This window comes from Cebus imitator, unplaced genomic scaffold (assembly GCF_001604975.1).
Source record: "Cebus imitator isolate Cc_AM_T3 unplaced genomic scaffold, Cebus_imitator-1.0 Scaffold64, whole genome shotgun sequence".
NCBI classification, from domain to species: domain Eukaryota; kingdom Metazoa; phylum Chordata; class Mammalia; order Primates; family Cebidae; genus Cebus; species Cebus imitator.
The window spans coordinates 5,773,585-5,790,999 of NW_016107379.1; the positions used below are offsets into that span (position 1 = coordinate 5,773,585).

At 44.4% G+C, this 17,415-nt stretch overlaps 2 protein-coding genes across 3 annotated transcripts in view; both read left to right on the top strand.

The window, feature by feature from the left end:
• Positions 1-3,700, top strand: part of TEX48 (testis expressed 48) — a 17,820-nt gene extending 14,120 nt beyond the window's left edge. For both annotated transcript variants that reach the window (XM_037739171.1, XM_037739172.1), the window contains exons 4-5: positions 1,261-1,392; positions 3,234-3,700. In XM_037739171.1, coding sequence (XP_037595099.1) covers positions 1,261-1,392; positions 3,234-3,337 — 236 coding nt within the window. In that variant the 3' untranslated portion in view covers positions 3,338-3,700. The remainder of the gene's footprint in view (positions 1-1,260; positions 1,393-3,233) is intronic.
• A 6,142-nt stretch (positions 3,701-9,842) lies between these two features.
• Positions 9,843-11,453, top strand: TEX53 (testis expressed 53). Its single transcript, XM_037739174.1, has 2 exons — positions 9,843-9,973; positions 11,131-11,453. Exons 1-2 carry the CDS (start codon positions 9,868-9,870, stop codon positions 11,232-11,234), a joined length of 210 nt encoding a protein of 69 aa, XP_037595102.1. The 5' UTR covers positions 9,843-9,867; the 3' UTR covers positions 11,235-11,453.
• Positions 11,454-17,415: the final 5,962 nt, after the last annotated feature.

The following is a 17,415-nucleotide window of genomic DNA, read 5'->3' on the forward strand; positions in this document are numbered from 1 at the left end:
AAAAAAAAAAAAAAAAAAAAATTCCAACATTAGAACTTTAGTTAAATAAACCTTACATTACTCAAAAACTAGAATATTGCACAACCATTTTTTAAATTTAGTGACATGAGAAAAATGTTTATGCTATAAAGTATTTGAATAAAGCCAAGTAAAGGGCTGGGTGGGGTGGCTCACATCTGTGATGTTAGCACTTTGGGAGGCTGAGGCTAAAGGATCACTTGAGGCCAGGACTTCGAGAGCAGCCTGACAACATAGTGAGATTCCTGTTCTCTACAAAAAACTTTAAATATTAGCTGGGTGCAGTGACACAGGCCTGAGTCCTAGCTACTCAGGAGGCTAAGGTAGGGGATGGCTTGAGCCCAGGAGTTTGAGGTTACCATAAGCTATGATCGCACCACTGCACTCCAGCCTGGGCAGCACAGCAGATCCCTGTCACAAAAAAGAAATAAATAAATAAGTAAAATTCATCCATAATACATAGGATATGATGGACTCTGTAAAAACGGATAGGAAACGACCAGAACTGTGATAATAGCTGGAGGAAGAGATGTTTGAGGCATTTTTTCCTCCTTCATACTATTCAATAGTTCTTAACTTTTATTTATTTATTTATTTTTTGAGACAGAGTCTCACTCTGCCACCAAGGCCAGAGGGCAGTGGCACAATCTCAGCTCACTGCAACTCCATCTACTGGGTTCAAGCGATTCTCCTGCCTCAGCCTCCTGAGTAGCTGGGACTACAGACACGTGCCACCACACCTGGCTAATTATTTGTATTTTTAGTAAAGATGGGGTTTCACCATGTTAGCCAGGATAGTCTCGATCTCCTGACCTTGTGATCCGCCCACCTCAGCCTCCCAAAGTGCTGGCATTACAAGCGTGAGCCACCACGCCCAGCCTTCCTAACTTTTATATGGCGAGTATGCATTACATTTATAAATAGAAAAATGTTTATGTTTTAAAAAGAATACAAACTTTGCACTGACTTGATCATTACATGTTCTATGCATGTAACAAAATTTCACATGTACCCCATAAATATGTACAAATATAATGTGTTTTTTTAAATACACACTTTGAATCCAGCACCTGCCTGTGAGGGGAAGTCCTCAGAGGACAGGAGGTGGTAGTTTCAGGTCTGCCCCCACCCCATAATAACCACCACTTGCCTGTGTGCGCGGCTTCAGAGCTTGCAAAACACCTCACTTCCATGATCTCACCTAAGCCTCCCCACGTAACTCTGTGGAATTCTCCTTGCCAGATTTGCAGCTTCAGAGGGATGAGCTTAACAGACAAAATCCCAAACACATTAACGCAGCCTCCCATTTGCCTTCAAGACAACCCCTGATCCAGCCGAAAAAGAGAGTTTCCTCCAGCAGCAGTGAGTTTGAGGGTGAGTCCCAAAATGGGGTCCTAACGCTGATCAGAAACCCCCAGACAGAGGGCCTGATACTGATGACCAGACCCCATTGATATTTCAGCTAAGTGAGGTGGAGAGATGGAATCGCTCCCATCCAGTAACTGCAGTCACATTCCAGAGCACGTTGGGGAGACCCCAGAGTCTACGACCTGACTCCAAGATCTTCCAAGCTAGGAAGTGCATGAGGAGGAGCAGGTCTGCGGGGAAAGGGCACACATCCATATTTTCCTTCCAAGGCTTTGTGGAATCATCTTTTCTTTCTCTCTTTATTTCTTTCTCTCTCTCTCTTTCTTTTTCTTTCTTTCTTTCTTTCCTTTCTTTCCTTTCTTTCCAATTTTCTTTCTTTCTCATGGAATCTCCCTCTGTTGTCCAGGCTAGAGTACAATCTCCAATCTCGGCTCACTGCAACCTCCACCTGCCAAGTTCAAGTGATTTTCCTGTCTCAGCCTCCTGAATAGCTGAGATTACAGGCACTCACCAATAAGCCTAGCTAATTTTTGTATTTTTAGTAGAGAAAGGGTTTCACCATGTTGGCCAGGCTGGTCTTGAGCTCCTGTTGTCCACCTACCTTGGCCTCCCAAAGTGCTGGGATTACAGGTGTAACAACTGTACCTGGTGGCATCTTCTTATAAGTTTATGTTTGTTTGTTTTTTTGTTTTGTTTTGTTTTTGAGATGGAGTCTTGCTCTGCCACCCAGGCTGGAGTGCAATGGCACGATCTGGGCTCACTGCAACCTCCCCCTCTTGGATTCAGGCAATTCTCTGCCTCAGCCCCCCGAGTAGCTGGGACTACGGGTATGCGCCACCATGCTTGGCTAATTTTTGTATTTTTAGTAGAGACAGGGTTTCACCATCTTGGCCAGGCTGGTCTTGAACTCCTGGCCTCGTGATCCACCCGCCTCAGCCTCCCAAAGTGCTGGGATTACAGGCATGAGCCATGGCACCTCACCCCATAAGTATATTTTTTATATGCTTACTTGATATCTAGTTTGGCCACTAGACAGTAAGTGCCAGGAAAGCAGTGCCCACATCAGTTTTGTTCCCTGTTATTTCCCTAGATCCAGCCAGGTTCATGGCAAGTAAAGCATGCCAGAAAACACTTGTGGACTGAGTGTAGTTCAACTCACAGTGAAATGCCTCTGGGTCATGGAAGAACCGATGCCCAATCCCAGGACAGTGACACGTCCCAGTAAGAAGACATGCAGCCACACTGCTGGGCACCAACTCTATGCCCAGGTGGCCTTACATAACTCACAGCCACCCCAGGAGTCCTGTTGAGAACTAAGGATTATCCGACCCAGTCATTTTGAATTCTCCTAACAACTAAACGCCCTTGAAAACAAAATTTCACAGAGTCCAATTACTATAAAAGATCAAAGAGGAACAGCTCTGCTTGAATCAAGCTTGAGAAGGAAGGAGCCTCCCTAGCTCGCCTACTCCTTCCCTCTGCCCTTACCACCTGCCACAAGGCTGAGGCTCACAGAGGGAAAGGGACTTCTCATGAGTGCGCTAGGGAATGACGTAAGTGTCAGAGCCAGGATGGGCCCAAGTCTCCTACTTTCCATGTCACTGTGCTTTGCAAGAGACTCTACCATTACTGAAGCTACCAGTGTAGCACAATACAAAACACACTGCAAGAAATTTCTCCTATCACAAAAGACCTCTAAGTCCTAGGCTAGGGGCTGCCTTGGGTCCCTTGAGATTCAAATATCTGAGGAAAGATCAGCAGCGGATATGAACGACCTGAACAGTTCATCCAAGCCCAAGGCCTTTGAAGGCCTTCACCCAGCGTAATTTTTTCCTTTCTTCTTTCAGATCTGAATGCATATGCTTCCCAAAGAAATTTTTACAAGAGAAACTTGAACCGCTACAGCCAGTATCACTGGCCGTTCCAGCCGTGTCTCATTGGGAGGCCCTGAGCATTCTAGCTGGCAGCACCCATGGGGGTTCCTGATGCTACACAGCTGCTGGGGTGTCTCCATGAGTAAGAGGGCGGTGGACAGGAGTCATGAAGACTGATTCAGAAACTCCCCTGAAGGAGGAGAAGACGTCTGAGCCATCCTTGTGCCACCAGCAAGTCACTCCAGCTCCTGAAAAAGCCACCATGGGAAGAGCTGCCTCCAATTAAAGTTCTTGGTCACATCAGAGGACATCTCTCCTCTTTTCCTTTCCCCCTTACCAAATAATGTCTTATCATTTTTAAATATATTGTCACATCTAACTAAGCTTTAAAACTTTAGCCCTTTGGGAGGCCAAGGCAGGCAGATCACCTGAGGTCAGGAGTTCAAGATCAGCCTGACCAAGATAGAGAAACCCCATCTCTATTAAAAATACAAAATCAGCCAGGCATGGTGATGCATGCCTGTAATCCCAGCTACTCAGGAGGCTGAGGCAGAAGAATCACTTGAACCCAGGAGGCAGAGGTTTCAGTCAAGATCCTGTCATTGCATTCCAAGCTGGGCAACAAAAGCAAAACTCCATCTAAAAAAAAAAAAAGAAAAAAACGTTAGCCTTTTGACTGGGGCAGTGCCTCACACCTGTAATTGCGGCACTTTGGGAGGCTGAGGTGGATCACCTGAGGTCAGGAGTTGGAGACCAGCCTGGTCAACATGGTGAATCCCCATCTCAACTGAAAATACAAAAATCAGCTGGGTATTGTGGTGCACTCCTGTAATCTCAGCTACTAGGGAGGCTGAGGCAAGAGAATCACTTGACCCCAGGAGGTGGAGGTTGCAGTGAGCTGAGATTGCACCACTGCACTTCAGCCTGGGTGACAGGGTGAGACTTCATTTCAAAGAAAGAAAAGAAGGAAGGAAGGAAAGAAGGGAGGAAAGAAGGGAGGGAGGGAAGGAAAGAGAGAGAGAGGGAGGGAGGGAGGGAGGAAGGCAGGCAGGCAGGCAGGCAGGAAGGAAGGAAGGAAAAAATTTAGCTTTTTGGATACCTTTTGAATTAATTGCAAATTTACAGAAATGTCTCAAGAATAATACAGAGAACTCCCATTTACCTTTTACCCAGAGTCACCAATTGTTTACATTTCCCAATTTGCAGCATCTCGGCGGCTCACTGCAACCTCTGCCTCCTGGGTTCAAGCGATTCTCCTGCCTTAGCCCCCCAAGTAGCTGGGATTACAGGCACCCACCATCATACCAGGCTAATTTTTGTATGTTTAATAGAGATGGGCATTCACCATGCTGGCCAGGCAGGTCTCAAACTCCTGACCTCAGGTGATCCTCCCACCTCTGTCTCCCAAAGAGCCACTGTGCAGGGTCAATGTATGTCTTTAGAGCCAAATGGAAAAGACATATACAGTTTTGTTAGATGCTGCCAAGTTCTCTTCTGTAAGAGTTTATAAGCCAGGTTCAATGGCTCACACCTGCAGTCCCAGCACTCTGGGAGGCTGAGGTGGGCAGATCACCTGAGGTCAGGAGTTTAAGACTAGCCTGGCCAACATGGTGAAACCCCGTCTCTATGAAAAATACAAAAATTAACTGAATGTGGTGGTGGGCGCCTGTAATCCCAGCTATTCGGAAGGCAGAAGCAGGAGAATCGCTTGAACCAGGGGGGTGGAGTTGCAGTGAGCCAAGATCCCGCCAGTGCACTCCAGCCTGGGCGACAAGAGTGATACTCCATCTCAAAAAAAAAAAAAATAATTAATTATCTGTTTATGTCTTCCAGTCTTTTGTATTTTTCCCCTTAGTTTTTTAGTGCTCTTTATATACTAGAAATATTAGCTCCTCGAAGTCAAATTTATTAATCTTTCATTGAATCTGGACTTTGGGTTCTCATTAGAAAGCCTTTCCCTATATCCAGTTTATAGAGGAATTCACCCACGCCTCTTCATTTCTTGTATAGCATTATTATTTACATGTATAACCTGTTCCATTTGGCATTCACTGTTATGTATTTAGGAAGTATGGATCTAACTTTACATTTTATCCAAATGATTACATAGTCATTTCGGCATATTTATTAAGGAGAATATCTTTGGTCCAATTATCCATCTGAGATGACACCTTTATTCTCATATACTAAATTTTCATATATATTTGTGTCTTTTTCTGAACTTTCTATTCTACTCCACTGGGGAGTCTGCCTGTTTTATTCTTGCTTGTTTTTTTGTGTAAATGTTAGGATCATTTGTCTAGCTTCATAAAAAATCTTGATATTATTTTCATCATGATTGTGCTAAATTTATAAATTAACTTAGGGAAAATTATAAATTAGGAAGAACTGACCCATCTGTAACACTGATTCTTCCTAACCACCAACAAATGGCTTTTCATTTGTTCAAACCTACTTTGGGTTTCAGGGCTATTTTCAAATGTTCTTCATATTAATTTTGCAAATTTCTTATTAACTTTACTCCTAAGTATTTTATCTTTTGTTGCTATTGTAAATGGAGTTTTCTCCCTCACTATTGTTGTAGATAGTTATTGCTTGTGTATAATAACACTATTGAGTTCGTACGCTAATTGTATGCCTTGCTTCTCTTCTGAATTCTTTCGTTGTTTGAGTCATTTTGTTATTGCTTTCCTATGGCTTACCAGTAATACTTTTATATTATCTGCAAGTAGAAATACTTTAACTTCTTCTAATTTTTATGTCTCTGATTTACCTTATCTAATTGCAGTGGTTAATGCCACCAGCACAATGTTAAAGTTAGTAGATTTCTTTGCCTCGTTCCTGATTTTAAATAGCTCCAGTATTTGCACATTAAGGAAGAAGCTGAGTTTAGGGCAAAGACTTAGATAGAGATAAAGAGAGTGCTATTTTATCATATTAATGTAATATCCATCAATTCCCTCTTTCCTTTTTTTTAAGCATCTATAAGGGAAAAAAAATCACATAATTTTTTTACTCATATTGAATCAAACTTCCATTCCACAGATAAATTTCATCTGACCATGATTTATTATCTTCATACTATGATGTTGGATTCTCTTCACTAATACTTTATTAAGTACTTTTGTATCAGTATTGGTAGGTGACACTGCTGTGTAATTTTCTCTTTTCATATTATCCCTATCAGATGCAGTTGTCAATATATACTTCCTTCACAAAAATAAGTTGGAAGTTTTATTTTATATGCTCTAGGACAATGTATGTAGTACTGTAACTGGTCTTTAAAAGCTTGGTGAAACTCTCTTTGTCAAATTATCTGGACCTGTTTGGTCCTATTTGGGGAAGGGTAGTTCCTTAATAAATTTCTTCTACAGAAATGAATAGTTTCTATCTTTAACACAGTCAATTTAATAAACTGTATTTTCTCAGGAAATTATCTACTTCATAGAGTTTTTCAAACTTTTTTACATAAAAGTATATAATGGACTCTCAAGATTTTTAAAATTTCTTTTGTTTCAACAATTATTTCCTGCTTATTCTTTCTAATTTTATATATTTGTGCTTTTTCCCCCTTTGTCCTGATTAAGCTACATAGTATTTCTGTTTTGTTAATTTTTTTCAAAAAATGATTTTGATTTATTAATTAGATCTGCTTTTTAATACTCTGGTAAATTCTGCTTTTAATCTTATACATTATTTTGGTTACTTTGTTGTGGTTCTTCTGCTTTTAGAAATGTGAATTTATTTCATTCTTTTATTTTCTTGATACAAGTGTTTAAAGACTGTGGTAGGCAGAATAATGACCCCACTGAAAATGAAGATTAAGGTTGAAGATATGATTAAGGTTGCTAATCAGTGACCTTGAGATAATCCACAATTATCTGGCTGGGCTCCATCTAATCAATCGGGAGAATCTGCAGCCCACTCTGGGGCAGGTTTCTGCCACGATGGCACAGAGGCCAGGACAGGAGAGGAGGTGGCAGCAGTCAGTAATTCACCAATATCCCCTTCCCAGTGAGAAGAAACTAAACAGTCATGTGGCTTGCCAATGAAAACACAGCAGATAGGACACTAGCAGTGGCTTAGAAATGTGTTTTCACAGTGGGGCTTGCTGTGTCTTCCTCTAGCAGCCCCACAAGAAGAACACGCCTGGCTAGACTACTAATCCAAAAGGGATAAGAGACTCGTGAGGCAGAACCACTCCAGCCGACCTGACAGGCACAGTGGACAATGCGGCATGGTGGACAAAGGGTTGGACCGCTGGAAAGAGGGTCAGCATATGTCCTCCCTCCTCCCTGCCTTTGTGGTTCAGTCCAAACCCTACTGTCCCCCACATTCTCTGGTTCCCCCACTCTGTTGACATCACAGACAGCCTCCTGTCCACCCTGCCAGCTGCAGGTGAGTGAGGCTCATAGGTTAGGCCTAAGGGTAGGAGGGGGTAATTTTTCTGTGCTAAAATAGAAAATGTCCCCATCACTCCTGGACACCTATTCACTTTGCTGCAAGAAGTAAAGTGCTATAAGAACCCTTATTTGCCTTGACCCCTCTGTTTCTCTCTCTCTGGGTCCCAGTCTCCCCACCTGAGCTGAAAGACTCCTAAGGGCTCCCCCAGCTCCAGAAGCCTTCCTGTTTGACCTCACTGATTTTTCTTATTCTGATCAAAGTGCTGTGGGGTCCCTAGAGACCTGAAGCTCAGCAGCCCACTGTGGACAACCCAAGGACCCTTTTCATTGGCTCCTGCTTCCCTCTAGAGGTGGGCATTGGTAATGCAAGAAACACCACACTCCACTCCATCCCAGCCAGCATCTCAGTGATATTAAACGCTTACTGTATGCCAGATATCCTGCAAAGCACTTGATATCTTTATGTCACCAAATCCTTACAACGGCATTCTGTTGGGAGGTTTTACCATGCCATTGTACAGACTGGAAAACTGAGGTTCAAGGAGGCTAAACTGCTCAAAATTACACAGCAAGGTGAAGGAGGAATTAGGACCCGAAGTCCATCTAAGTAAAAAAAAAAAAAAAAAAAAAAAGTGTGCTCTTACCTGTGATGCTGTTCTGCCAGGCTTCATATGGAGCCTTTCCACTGAAAAACCACTTACCATCAACGCTTGGAGGTCAAGGTGGTTCTGAACATCTCATTCTGGAATTGCATAGACAGAATAAGATCTGTCTTCAGTTAAAAAGACATTAAAATCCCAGCTGTTCCTCTTGGCTGCCACAATTGAGCAAGTCACCTTTCTGAGACTCAACTCCCTCCATCTGGAAAATCGGACAAAGTCCTGCCTTGCAATGTGGAGACGAAAATGACATGAGCTCAGTGATGTCAAAGGATCTGCCCAAATGCTCAATGAATGTCAGTGTTCTTGACACCATGGCTGTTTCTATTCCCATTACTTTCTGAGATTAAAGAAAAAAAAAAAAAAGGCAGCCAGGCACGGTGGCTCACGCCTGTAATCCCAGCACTTTGGGAGGCCAAGGTCGGCGGATCATGAGGTAAGGAGTTCCAGACCAGCCTGACCAACATGGTGAAACCCTGTCTCTACTAAAAATACAAAAATTAGCCAGGTGTGGTGACACACACCTGTAGTCCCAGCTACTCAGGAGGCTGAGGCAGGAGATAGCTTGAACCCGGGAGGCAGAGGTTGCAGTGAATTTACCAGAGTATTAAAAAGGAGATCTAATTAATAAATCGTAATCTTTTTTGAAAGAAATTAACAGCAAGTGAGTGGCAGTGCCAGGACTGGGACCAGCAAGGCGGGGTTTCATCATCATGCTCCCATGGGACCTGGGCCCAGCTGGAATAATGGAGCCACGTGGGAAGGCAATGAGCATGGGAAGCCGTTTGGAGCGCCTCCCCTCAGAGCGGCCAGTTTACAGACACTCTCATGACTCCAAGGTGGTACTACCATTCCCATTTTCCAGATAAGAAAGTGAGGCCAGTGGCTGGGCACAGTGACTCATGCCTGTAATCCCACCAGTTTGGGAGGCTGAGGCAGGAGGATCACTTAAGCCTAGGAGTTGGAGGCTGCAGTAGCTATGATTATGTCACTTCACTCCTGCCTGGGCTACAAAGCAAGACTGCGTCTCAAAAATAAATAAATTAAATAAAATAAAGTGAGGCACAAAAAGATTACAACCCAAGAGCACACACACACCTAGAGGGAAGGCAAACCTGACTCCTAAACATGAGCTTGTCTGTGTGAGTGGCTGCATCTCCTGAGTTCTGCTGCCATAGGACCTGGCAAAGAAGAGATCCACATTTTTCAGCAGCAGTCTTAAGTTCATCCAGAAAATAACGCTGTCCAGAGAACAGTGCCAGACCCTCAACATCCGCGGTTCAAGAAGGCAATGCTACAGGTAAAGACTGGCAGAGCAGAGGCTCCAAGTCCTTTCCACAGGCAGAAGAAATGTTCACAGTGGAGGAAAGATGGGCCCTCACAGTGGTGGACCCAAGCAGGTGGGCCTGGAACTCCTGTCCACAGGAGCTACAGCAGGGGAGGGCCTAGTATGACCCAGTGCTTAGATAACAGTGGCTTTCTGGGATTGGAGCTGCAAAGCCAGGAGCCCCAGTGCCCTTTTCTCCTCCCACCACCCACCAAAACATGGGGTCCAAGATCTTCTGTTGCTGTAAGGCTGGCGAGGGCTCTTCTACCACTGTTGGCTTCCGCAGTCCAAGGGTGTTCCAACAGCATCATCCACGGTCCTTCAGTAGGTTCCAGATGTGGGTGTGTAATAGTGTCAGGAACACCTGAATGATTTCTCTAGGACTCTGCCTCCCCAGCCACCTCCTGCTGGGACCCTCTCAGATTTCTTTCAGCCTTCTGGGAATATGGAAAGGGCGTAGTTACTCCAGCCTGGAACAACACAGCCTAAAGACTCTATCAGTTATTGGAGATTCATTATTAGGTAGTAGATATTTATTGAAATCACTGGCTTTAGTCCTCCATGGCAGTTTATTTATTTATTTATTCACTGAGTTCGTTGAACTTTGTATTTATTTATTTATTTATTTATTTATTTTTGAGACGGAGTCTCACCCTGTCACCCAGGCTGGAGTGCAGTGGCACCATCTTGGCTCACTGCAACCTCCGCCTCCCAGGTTCAAGCGACTCTCCTGCCTCAACCTCCTGAGTAGCTGCTGAGTGGCTGGGATATAGGTGTGCGCCACCATACCTGGCTAATTTTTGTATTTTTAGTAGAGACAGGGTTTCATCATGCGGTCCAGGCTGGTCTCGAACTCCCAACCTTGTGATTTGCCCACTTCGGCCTCCCAAACTGCTGTGATTATAGGCACAGGCCACCACACCTAACTTTTTTTTTTTTTTTTTTTTTTTTTGTATCTTTAGTAGAGACAGCGTTTCACTATGTTGGCCAGCCTGGTCTTGGACCAGGCTGACCTCATGATCCACCCGCCTCAGCCCCCCAAAGTGCAGGGATTACAGGTGTGAGCCATTGTGCCTGGCCATAATTTTATTAGACAGTAGCTTAAACTCTGCCTCGGCTGCTTACTGAGCTTGGACATGTCTCTGACCCTCCCTCTCTCAACCTCAGCATCCTTCTCTCCAAAATGAGGATAACAATAATATATTGCCCACTGCACAGGCTCTTAGGAGGAGGAAGGGAGGTACCGTGTGTAAGTGCGTGCACAAATGGTAACTGTGGACGTGTATTAGGATCAGCTGGACCATGCTGAGCTAATGAGTCAACCCTAAAATCTCAACTGCTTTACCCAGCCTGAGGTCATTCTTAGCTCATGTAAGACCATGAATGATTTGAGGAGTCTCTGAATGGAGTATGACCAAGATGGGTTATTCACACATCACTCAAAGCCTTTACCCAGGATACGTTTATTCCTGTTCTTTCAGATCTGAACACAAATTCTCTCCATAGTGCTGTGCCAAACAGACATTCACGCCTCCCCTATGACACCCGCATGATGCTCAAAGCATGCACCCTTAGGAGGCCCTGAGCATTCTAGCCGGCAGCACCCATGCGGGTTCTCAAGGCTGCACAGCTGCTGGGCGTCTCCATGAGCAGTGGACAGGAGTCATGAAGACTGATTCAGAAACTCCCCTGCAAGAGGAGAAGACGTCTGAGCCATCCCTGTGCCACCAGCAAGAGTCACTCCAGCTTCTGAAAAAGCCACCGTGGGGGGAGCTGCTTCCAATTAAAGTCCTTGGTCACATCAGAGGACATGTCTCTCCTCTTTCCCCCTTTCCCAGCCCTGCCTCTGACATTCCTAAGGACATGGAACAATTAGACCCTGCCACCTCTTGGAAAGAAACGTGGTTTTATCATTTTAACACATTAACACATTTTGTTTCAATCACTCCTAACCAACCTAACAGGGAAGTGCTCCTTAGGAGAGGCCAGTTTGTGTAACAGGCCACTGTCAAAAATGTCCAGAGCTTGAGGGCGCAATTCTGCTCACCTACTGTGCGACTCCATTTGATGCTCAGGGCCATAGGGAAGAGCAGGGCAGGTTGTGAGAAACTCCACGAACAGCAGCCCTAGAGTTATGCAATGAGTAGCCAGTGCAGATACGCAGCGCTGCTCGTGCTGAAACACAGAGCATGGAATCATGAGTAATATGCAGAAGACCCCATGTGGTTTCCACATGAGCCAGGGAGCCAGGCACAGAAGCGTATCACTCTTGACATAACAAGGCAAAAACTTGGAGAGCAAAATGGCGAAGAAGCATTTTGCAACTGACTCAGGGATTCATGGAAGGCTTCCTGGAGGAGATGGTGCTTGAGTTTTCTGACGGTTGAAAGAGAGTTAGCCAAAAGGAGAGGGGATGATATTCCAGAAGGAGGGAACAGAATCAGCAAAGTTGGAAAATCGAGACATGACCTGGGAGGGCGTGAGGGTAGCAAAGTACCAAGTCTGGATGACTCAAGTGAAAACCTGAGCCAGAATTTGGTGGGAGGTGAGGTGGGCAGAGCATCAAGAGCTTTGTATCCAGGGAAAGGGAGCTGGACTCTATCTTGAAGGTAATGGGAAGACACAGGTGAGTTTCAAGCAACAAAGTGACAAAGCCTGATTTCTGATTTTTGTACTATGAACAGTGCCTTAGTCCGTTCAGGCTACTAAAATAAAATATTATAACACCTGTAACTAGGTGACGTATGAACAATGGAAGTTTATTTCTCACAGTTTTGGAGGTTGGAAAGTCCAAGGTCAAGGCTCCAGCAGAATCAGTGTCTGGTGAGGGTCTGTTCCTCGCCAATGGCGCTTCTTGTTGTGTTTTCACATAGCAGAAGGGGAGAGGGGTCTCTCTCAGGTTCTTTTGTAAGGGCACTAATCTCAATTACGAGGGCTCTGCTCTCATGACCTAATCCTCCTAAACCTCCCAAAGGCCCCAATTCTTTTTTTTTTTTTTTTTTTTTTTTTTGAGACAGAGTTTCGCTCTTTTTTTTTTTTTTTTTTTTTTTTTTGAGACAGAGTTTCGCTCTTGTTACCCAGGCTGGAGTGCAATGGTGCAATCTTGGCTCACCGCAACCTCCGCCTCCTGGGTTCAGGCAATTCTCCTGCCTCAGCCTCCTGAGTAGCTGGGATTACAGGCACACGCCACCATGCCCAGCTAATATTTTGTATTTTTAGTAGAGACGGGGTTTCACCATGTTGACCAGGATGGCCTCGATCTCTTGATCTTGTGATCCACCCGCCTCGGCCTCCCACAGTGCTGGGATTACAGGCGTGAGCCACTGCGCTGGCCAAGACCCCAATTCTTATACCATCACCTGGGGAGTTAAGATTTCAGCATATGAATTTGGGTGGGAAGGAGGACATTAACATTCAGACCATAACAAACAATGTGAGTTGGAAGACAACACTTTTTTTTTTTAAGATGGAGTCTTGCTCTGTCACCTAGGCTGGAGTGCAGTGGCATGATCTCAGTTCACTACAACCTCCACCTCCCAGGTTCAAGGCTTCTCCTGCCTCAGCCTCCCAAGTAGCTGGGACTACAGGAATGTGCCACCACACCCAGCTAATTTTTGCATTTTTTTGTAGAGACAGGGTTTTGCTATTTTGGCCAGGCTGGTCTCAAACTCCTGACCTCAGGTGATCCACCCACCTTGGCCTCCCAAAGCTGGGATTACAGGTGTAATCCTGAGGTCAGGAGTGTAACCCTGAGGCCGGCACAGGGAGTGCTAATGTCTTCCGCACCCGGCCAGAAGACAACTTACTAATTAGCACTCTGGGTGCCTGCCCCACCTCAGAAAGGGGAAGAATAAAGGAATATGATGTCTATGCCATAGGATTGTGGAGTAAAATTCATACTTACAATGGAAATCCCATCCTGACTACAATTTGAAGGATGGACTTCAGCGTAATAATAATCTCAATAGACCATCTGGTGCATTCCTTACTCTGTGCCAGGTCCTGTTCTAAACGCTTCATAAATATCAACCCAATCAGCACAACAACCCAATGAGGTTAGAACAATTACTACCTGATTTTACAGATTAGGAAACCGAGACTCAGGTTAAATAAATCTTTTAAGGTTGACACCAATTTATATCAAGTGCCAGAGATAAGACTTGAACTCAAGAAACTCAACTACAGAGTCCACACTCTTAACCACGCGGTTATGCTGCCCCTCGATAATGGTAGAATGACATTCAGTTATTGCTCTGGACCCCAGATGTTTTGCTCCTCAAAAACAAAGCTGGCCCTTTAAATTAATTTTTCCTTTGGTAGTTGGTACAATGCTAGCCTCTGTCAGGAGGGGGTGCTAGAGACACTGGAGGAGGAAGGGGCCTTCCTCCGGTTGTGCTGGGCTCTTCTTAATAGCTCAGAGCTCACCGCTTCTCCAGCATCACCCTCCTGCAGTGCAGGCAGTTTTTCCAGAACAGGAATCCTGCAGAAGATGGTGGTCAGTAGCACTTTGCAACTAGCAGCTTCTCCTAGTGTCCCCCCCAAAGAGGAGGTGTGCCCCTAATCAGATACCGCTCCATGACAGCTTTCCCTGGCACCCAAGGGCAGACTTCTAGAACATTCTCCCAGACTTCTCTGCCATTGTGAGCCACCGCCACGCCCTTCTCAGCAAGGTCTGGATCTCAGCTGGGATGATGCCTGGGGAGGTTCTTTCTTAGTTCTAGGGGTGCTGACTGCTCCCTATGTCCATTATTCCTATATTTTTTAAAGCTCTCCTAACTTCTTACCATGCCTTCATTACTCCAATCCCCTGTTCTAGTTAGTGCTTATATTAAACTTCTCATATTCAAATTGCTATGTGGTTTCTGTCTCCTGATTGGATCATGACTAACACAGAAATCAAATTAAGAGGCTGGGTCGGGCACAGTGGCTTATGCCTGTGGTCCCAGAACTATGGGAGGCAGAGGCAGGAGGATCGCTTGAGTCCGGGAGTTTGAGATCAGCCTGGGCAACACAGCAAGACCTCATCTCTACCAAAACAAAGCAAAACAAATTAAGCAACTGCCTAGGTGATCAGGACAGACGGTGATACAGGCCTAAAGTAGGGCAGCAGCAGTAAGGATGAAGAAGTGGGCCTTGAGTCATAGTTCTCATGCAAAGCTGGCCAATTCTAACTCAGAACCATACAGGAATGAAGATTCCAGGGAATGAGGTCCTTGTGGTATTGAGGCTAAATTGACAATACACAGCAGATCACTTAATTTGGGGCTATTCCAAGCTGGAGAGTCCTATGGGACATTCAGATGGCCATATTAAGAAGGTTGGCAGTATTTAGCAGGAAAAGGGAAAAGAACTATAGGTGGAAGGAAGCAGAGAGGCTTACCACATGTGTGTGTTGTCAGCTCACTGCACTGTGGCACGTCTTCCCCATGGGATGAGACCCCACTGGCATCCACTGGGTGAAGATGCAGTTCACTTTCCTGGACCACATGTCCATAGTCCTCTCCCACTGCCATTCTCATACTGTATCCCCTGGACCCATCCTCTTACCCAGATTCCCCTTGTCCTATGCATTCCTCACCTCCTCCCATGCCAAGGTCCTTTCCTTCCCCAGCAAACCCCATGTTCCTTATTTCTTGGAACTGCTTCCTGCACCAGCTATAGTAGGTGTTTTACACAAAAAAGATGCTCCTTAAATGTCACTTCCTGCTTTGATAATTTAGAAACTCCTTCACAGAAGGGATGCAAAGAAGCCTCCATCCTCTGACATTTTTAAAGGGCTCTCGTCTTTCTTTGAAGGATTTTCAAATAATAACAGCACCAATAATCATGGAAGGCACAGTTGGACTTTCGTCTGACCATGGCAAACTAACTGGTATCAAACCAACCCACCTGCTGACAGCAGTTTAAAAGCAATTTTTTTTTCTTAAATGTGTTTGAATGCATCACAGAAATATCAATATAGTCAGGACATGAGGGGCCAAGATGCTGAAGAGAAAAGTACAGAGAGAGGAGATGAACACTGAAGACTTATCCCCTTGAGGGACCTGCCAAGTCCTAAGCAACTTCCAAGTGGCTGAAAAGTTGAGTAGAGCTTTCAGAAATCTCACAGCTTGGGTAACAAAAATTGGAGGTATAGGGCTCACCATAAAGGAGGAGTTCTGGTTAAAAAAAAAAAAATATATATATATATATATATATAATTTATACATATAAAACGTATGTTATATATAAAGCATAAATGTTAATATGTTTATATTACATATATATTTATGTTATAACATATATATGTTTATATACATATAAATACATATGATATATATATATATATATATGTATAAAAACATGTTTTCAGCTAAAACTCCTGAAGGGCTGAAACCTGAGAGTAAGGTTTAATCACAACTAGACTAGCTCTCACAAAGCCCAAGGTCAAACCTATCTCAAGCCTACTTTCCCCAGAAGCAAAAGTAAATCCTGTCTGAGGGAAGATCCTTATATATCTCTTCGATATTTCACTTTTTTAATTTCTAGCACTTCATGAAAAATTACCATGAATATCAAAAAATAAGACCAACTGATGAAAAAAAAAAAAAAAAAAAAAAAAAGAACCAGATATTAGAGTTTGCAGACGTGAACTTTAAAAGCAGTACAATTAAATATTGAGGAGAACAGATGACAAGATTGGTAATTGTATTTGAGAACTGGGAATTATTTTTTTAAAAACAAAATTATAGGACTGATTACTAAAACAGATCGAATTAAAAACTCAGGCTAGGCATGGTGGCTCACACCTGTAATCCCAGTGCTTTAGGAGGCCGAGGCAGGGGAATTACTTGAGGTCAGAAGATTGAAACCAGCCTGGACAACATGATGAAACCCATCTCTACTAAAAATACAAAAATTAGCCTGGTGTGGTTGTGCCCATTTGTAATTCCAGCTACTCAGGAGGCTGAGGAAGGAGAATCGCTTGAACCTCGTAGGCAAAGGTTGCAGTGAGCCAAGATTGTGCCACTGCACTCCAGCCTGGGACACAGAGGGGTACTTCATCTTTAAGAAAATAATAATCGTATAGGAGAGAGATCCAAGATGGCCGATTACTAGCAGCTCAGGATTGTAGCTCCCAGTGAAAGCGCAGAGAACGAGAAGACGCCACACTTTCAGACGAATTTTTGTTGCTCATCAACCAGGAGATTCCCAGCGGAGGAGCCCCACGGGTCGCCAGCGCGACTCTTGTGGCCGGCGCGGTGGTTCTCGGTGCAGAGTAAACCAGACTGGATCTCCTTTTGGTCGACGTTTGGAGCTCTGGGAAGGCAGAGTCACCCATTCAGCTGATTGAAAAAGGAACTCAAGAGGGAAGCCAGACCAGAGATTCCCAGGCAGAAAAGCACCAAGAATCTTAATGCAGCTGTTTTAGCCAGCACAGTGGGTTGCTCAGATTTCGGCGCTGGGAATCAACAAGTTGGACGTCCACTCAGAGACCTAATTTGAAAGTCGGTAATTACAAAGATGACAGGTGGATAAATTTACAACGACGGGAAGAAACCAGTGTAAAAAGGCTGAGAATACTCAAAATCAGAATGCCTCTCCCTCTACAGGGGATCACAGTCCCTCATCAACAAGGGAGCAAGGCCTGATGGAGAATGAGTGTGTTCCAATAACAGAATTAGGCTTCGGAAGGTGGATAAGAAACTTCTGTGAGTTAAAAGAACATGTTCTAGCCCAATGTAAAGAAACTAAGAACCTTGAAAAAAGGTTTGACGAAATCCTAA

Excerpts from the sequence above, each read along its gene's own strand:
- TEX53 (XM_037739174.1), top strand. The coding sequence starts at position 9,868 with ATGGGGTCCAAGATCTTCTGTTGCTGTAAGGCTGGCGAGGGCTCTTCT. Across the intron at positions 9,974-11,130 it reads GCATCATCCACGGTCCTTCA|ATCTGAACACAAATTCTCTC; the intron begins GTAGGTTCCAGA and ends CTGTTCTTTCAG.